The sequence below is a fragment of the Hemitrygon akajei genome, chromosome 8 (assembly GCF_048418815.1).
Source record: "Hemitrygon akajei chromosome 8, sHemAka1.3, whole genome shotgun sequence".
Taxonomy (NCBI): domain Eukaryota; kingdom Metazoa; phylum Chordata; class Chondrichthyes; order Myliobatiformes; family Dasyatidae; genus Hemitrygon; species Hemitrygon akajei.
Window position 1 is genome coordinate 176,549,249 of NC_133131.1, and position 6,080 is coordinate 176,555,328.

General features: G+C 43.3%; 1 protein-coding gene across 5 annotated transcripts in view; it reads left to right on the forward strand.

The window, feature by feature from the left end:
- The window catches only part of LOC140732472 (WD repeat-containing protein 97-like), a 166,243-nt gene extending 160,967 nt beyond the window's left edge, over positions 1 to 5,276 (forward strand). For all 5 annotated transcript variants that reach the window (XM_073055175.1, XM_073055180.1, XM_073055179.1 and 2 more), the window contains one exon: positions 5,078 to 5,276. In XM_073055175.1, coding sequence (XP_072911276.1) covers positions 5,078 to 5,146 — 69 coding nt within the window. In that variant the 3' untranslated portion in view covers positions 5,147 to 5,276. The remainder of the gene's footprint in view (positions 1 to 5,077) is intronic.
- Positions 5,277 to 6,080: the final 804 nt, after the last annotated feature.

A 6,080-nucleotide genomic window follows, 5' to 3' on the forward strand; every position in this document is an offset into this window, starting at 1 on the left:
CTAAGCAACATCCTCATATTATCCACTGCACCCTCTCCAGTATCTTTTGTATAACAGGCTGACCAGAATTGTACAGTGTAGCCTCACCAGCAATTTGTATAACTGCACCATAATGGCCCTATTTTTAAACTCGATACCCTAACTGAGGAAGGCCAACGTGCTAAACATTTCTGTGGCTGAACGTTTCAGTGAATTGTGCACTGATTCTCGTAGGTCCCTCTATTCCACAAAACTCAGCACCCTACCACTCACACTGTACAAGTGCTACCCTGGTTGGACAAATCTCACACTTATCCAAGTTGAAACGCTCCCCTCCCTGACTGATCGAGATCACTGTAACCCACTTCACTCTCAGCAAACTTGCTAATCGTACCAAGTACATTCATATCCAAATCATTTACATGGATAATTAATACACTGGCTCCCGGGCACCCCATTCGTCACTGGCTTTCAGATGGTGAATTCAGCCTTCAACCATCACCCTCTGCTTCCCGTCATCGAGCCAATTCAGAGTCAATGTGACCTAACCTTCCAAATCACTTGGCCATTCAGGACCGTCAGAGGCCTCACTGAGGTCCATAAGCTGTGCTAATAAAAAGTACTCACCCCCCCCACACCCCGCCCGGGAAGTTTACATAGATAGATAGGTACTTTATTCATCCCCATGGGGAAATTCAACTTTTTTTCCAATGTCCCATACACTCGTTGTAGTAAAACTAATTACATACAATACTTAACTCAGTAAAAAAATATGATATGCATCTAAATCACTATCTCAAAAAGCATTAATAATAGCTTTTAAAAAGTTCTTAAGTCCTGGCGGTTGAATTGTAAAGCCTAATGGCATTGGGGAGTATTGACCTCTTCATCCTGTCTGAGGAGCATTGCATCGATAGTAACCTGTCGCTGAAACTGCTTCTCTGTCTCTGGATGGTGCTATGTAGAGGATGTTCAGAGTTTTCCATAATTGACCGTAGCCTACTCAGCGCCCTTCGCTCAGCTACCGATGTTAAACTCTCCGGTACTTTGCCCACGACAGAGCCCGCCTTCCTTACCAGCTTATTAAGACGTGAGGCATCCCTCTTCTTAATGCTTCCTCCCCAACACGCCACCACAAAGAAGAGGGCATGTTTTACAACATTGAAGCACAGTGCATTTAATTTGCATTTTTGACACTGATCAACAGAAAAAGACTCGTACATGTCAAAGTAAAATCAGATCTCCACAAATTGTTTTATATTTGTAATTATTTTGATCACAAAATAATTGATTGCATAATTACTCACCCTTTCATGTAGCATTTAGTAGATGCACTTTGGCAACAAATTCCACAGATTCACCACCCTCTGGCTAAAAAATTTTTTTTGCATCTGTTCTGAATGGGTGCCCCGCAATCCTCAAGTCATGTCCTCTCGTACTGGACTCCCCCAACATGGGAAACAACTTTGCCACATCCACTCTGTCCATGCCTTTCAACTTTCAAAATGTTTCTATGAGGTCCCCCCTCATTCTTCTAAACTCCAAGGAGTACAGTCCAAGAGCGGTCAAACGTTCCTCATATGTTAACCCTCTCATTCCCAGAATCATTCTAGTGAATCTTCTCTGAACCCTCTCCAATGTCAGCACATCCGTTCTTAAAAAAGGAGCCAAAACTGCACACAGTATTCCAAGTGAGGTCTTACCAGTGCCTTATAGAGCCTCAACATCACATCCCTGCTCCTGTACTCTATTCCTCTAGAAATGAATGCCAACATTGCATTCGCCTTCTTCACCACCGACTCAACCTGGAAGTTAACCTTAAGGGTATCCTGCATGAGGACTCCCAAGTCCCATTGCATCTCAGAACTTTGAATTCTCTCTCCATTTAATAGACAATAGGTGCAGGAGTAGGCCATTTGGCCCTTCGAGCCAGCACCGCCATTCAATGTGATCATGGCTGATCATCCACGGTCAGTACCCCGTTCCTGCCTTCTCCCCATATCCCTTGACTCCGCTATCTTTAAGAGCTCTATCTAACTCTTTCTTGAAAGCATCCAGAGATTTGGCCTCCACTACCTTCTGAGGCAGAGCATTCCATAGATCCACAACTCTCTGGGTGAAAAAGTTTTTCCTCAACTCCGGTCTAATTTGTGCGTGGAAGGTCATGTTTGACAAACCTTATTGAATTTTTTTTGAAGTAGTTATGAGGAATGTTGACGAGGGTAAGGCAGTGGATGTAGTCTATATGGACTTCAGCAAGGCCTTTGACAAAGTTCCACATGGAAGGTTAGTTAAGAAGGTTCAGTCGTTAGGTATTAATGCTGGAGTAATAAAATGGATTCAACAGTGGCTAGATGGGAGATGCCAGAGAGTAGTGGTGGATAATTGTTTATCGGGATGGAGGCCGGTGACTAGCAGGGTGCCTCAGGGATCTGTTTTGGGCCCAATGTTGTTTGTAATATACATAAATGATCTGGATGATGGGGTGGTAAATTGGATTAGTAAGTATGCTGATGATACTAAGGTAGGAGGTGTTGTGGATAATGAGGTGGGTTTTCAAAGCTTGCAGGGAGATTTATGCCGGTTAGAAGAATGGGCTGAACATTGGCAGATGGAGTTTAATGCTGAGAAGTGTGAGGTTCTACATTTTGACAGGAATAATCCAAATAGAACATACAGGGTAAATGGTAGGGCATTGAGGAATGCAGTGGAACAGAGAGATCTAGGAATAACAGTGCATAGTTCCCTGAAGGTGGAGTCTCATGTAGATAGAGTGGTGAAGAAGGCTTTTGGAACGCTGGCCTTTATAAATCAGAGCATTGAGTACAGAAGTTGGGATGTAATGTTAAAATTGTACAAGGCATTGGTAAGGCCAAATTTGGAATATTGTGTACAGTTCTGGTCACTGAATTAGATAGATAGATAGATAGATAGATAGATACTTTATTCATCCCCATGGGGAAATTCAACTTTTTTTCCAATGTCCCATACACTTGTTGTAGCAAAACTAATTACATACAATACTTAACTCAGTAAAAAAATATGATATGCATCTAAATCACTATCTCAAAAAGCATTAATAATAGCTTTTAAAAAGTTCTTAAGTCCTGGCGGTTGAATTGTAAAGCCTAATGGCATTGGGGAGTATTGACCTCTTCATCCTGTCTGAGGAGCATTGCATCGATAGTAACCTGTCGCTGAAACTGCTTCTCTGTCTCTGGATGGTGCTATGTAGAGGATGTTCAGAGTTTTCCATAATTGACCGTAGCCTACTCAGCGCCCTTCGCTCAGCTACCGATGTTAAACTCTCCGGTACTTTGCCCACGACAGAGCCCGCCTTCCTTACCAGCTTATTAAGACGTGAGGCGTCCCTCTTCTTAATGCTTCCTCCCCAACACGCCACCACAAAGAAGAGGGCGCTCTCCACAACTGACCTATAGAACATCTTCAGCATCTCACTACAGACATTGAATGATGCCAACCTTCTAAGGAAGTACCATCTCCTTGGTCTTGGTGATATTGAGGAATATATATATGAGGATATAGGAAAGATATCAATAAATTAGAGAGAGTGCAGAGACGATTTACTAGGATGTTACCTGGGTTTCAGCACTTAAGTTACAGAGAAAGGTTGAACAAGTTAGGTCTCTATTCATTGGAGCGTAGAAGGTTGAGGGGGGATTTGATCGAGGTATTTAAAATGTTGAGAGGGATAGATAGAGTTGACGTGAATAGGCTGTTTCCATTGAGAGTAGGGGAGATTCAAACGAGAGGACATGATTTGAGAGTTAGGGGGCAAAAGTTTAAGGGAAACACAAGGGGGTATTTCTTTACTCAGAGAGTGATAGCTGTGTGGAATGAGCTTCCTGTAGAAGTAGTAGAGGCCAGTTCAGTTGTGTCATTTAAGGTAAAGTTGGATAGGTATATAGACAGGAAAGGAGTGGAGGGTTATGGGCTGAGTGCGGGTAGGTGGGACTAGGTGAGATTAAGAGTTCGGCACGGACTAGGAGGGCCGGAATGGCCTGTTTCTGTGCTGTGATTGTTATATGGTTAAATGGCCTACTCCTTATTCTTAAACTGTGGCCTCCGGCTCTGGACTCCCCCAACATCGGGAACATGTTTCCTGCCTCTAGCGTGTCCATTCCCTCAATAATCTTATATGTTCCAATCTGATCCCCTCTCATCCTTCTAAATTCCAGTTTAAATAATAGTCTGCCGGTTTATTTCGTCTACCAAAGTGCATGACTGTAACTTATATAACACAGATAACTGCCATCAGGGTCCTTTTACCCCTGCCATTTCTTAGCTCAACCCATAAAGATTCTGTACCTTCCGATTCTATGTCAACTCTTTCTAATGATTTAATATCATTTCTTACCATTAAAGCCACGCCACCCCCCCCCCCCCCACAACCTACCTGCCTATCCTTCCAATACACCGTGTATCCTTGGATGTTCAGCTCCCAGAGACATGCATCCTTTAGCCGTATCTCAGCGATGCCCACAATATCATACCTGCCAATCTGTAACTGTACAACAAGATCATCCACCTTATTCCTTATGCTGCATGCATTTAAGTATAACACCTTCAGTCCACTTTTGCATTGATTGCACTGCAACTTTATTGCACTGTAACTCATCCCAATGGCTGCAAATTTGCTCCATCACCTGCCTGTCCTTCCTGACATCCTTACTGCTCACTACTTTAGATCTTTTTCTGTTTTCCCTCTCCTCCACTCCATCATTCCATGTGCGTTGTTTTCAACAGTAGCTTTCTCTTTGCCACTCTCCCATAAAGCTGTGACTGGTGAAGCACCCGGGCAACAGTTGTTGTATGCAAAGTCTCTCCCATCTCAGCCGCTGAAGCTTGTAACTCCTCCAGAGTTGTCATAGGTCTCTTGGTGGCCTCCCTCACTAGTCCCCTTCTAGCATGCTCTCTCAGTTTTTGAGGACAGCCTGCTCGTGGCAGATTTACAGCTGTGCCATATTCTTTCCATTTCTTGATGATTAACTTAACTGTACTCCGAGGGATATTCAGTGACTTGGAAATTTTCTTGTATCCATCTCCTGACTTGTGCTTTTCAATAACCTTTTCACAGAGTTGCTTGGAGTGTTCTTTTGTCTTCATTTGCCAGGATACTGACTCACCACCAGTTGGACCTTCCTGATACCGGTGTATTTTACTACAATCAATTGAAACACCTTGACTACACACAGGTCTCCAAAACCAGATTTCCATTTAACTGATTATGTGACTTCTAAAACCAATTCTAGGACAAGAAGGCACGACTTCAGGATTGAAGGATGTCCATTTAAAACAGAGATGCAGAGAAATTATGTTACTCAGAGGGTGGTAAATCTGTGGAATTTGTTGCCACGAGTGGCTGTAGAGGACAAGTCACTGGGTGCGTTTAAGGCAGAGATAGATAGGTTCTTGATTAACCAGGGTATCAAAGGGTTTGGGGAGAAGGCAAGGGAGTGGAGATGACTGGAAGAAATGGATCAGCCCATGATTGAATGGTGGAGGAGACTCAATGGGCCGAACTGCCTACTCCAGCTCCTGTATCTTATCTTAATTAGCTGCACCAGTGATGATTTGGCGTATCATATTAAAAAGGAGTGAATACTTATGCAATTATTTTGTGTTTTATATTTGTAATTAATTTAGATCACTTAGAACCATAGAACCCTACAGCACAGAAACAGGCCTTCTGGCCTTTCTTGGCTGTGCTGAACCATTTTTCTGCCGAGTTCCACTGATCTGCACCTGGACCATATCCCTCCATACACCTCTCATCCAGGTACCCGTCCAAGTTTTTCTTAAATGTTAAAAGTGAGCCCGCATTTACAACTTCATCTGGCAGCTCATTCCACACTCCCACCACTCTCTGTGTGAAGAAGCCCCCCCCAATGTTCCCTTTAAACTTTTCCCCCTTCACTCTTAACCCATGTCCTCTGGTTTTTTTCTCCCCTAGCCTCAGTGGAAAAAGCCTGCTTGCATTCACTCTACTCTATCTATACCCATCATAATTTTATATACCTCTGTCAAATCTCCCCTCATTCTTCTACGCTCCAGGGAATAAAGTCCTAACCTATTCAACC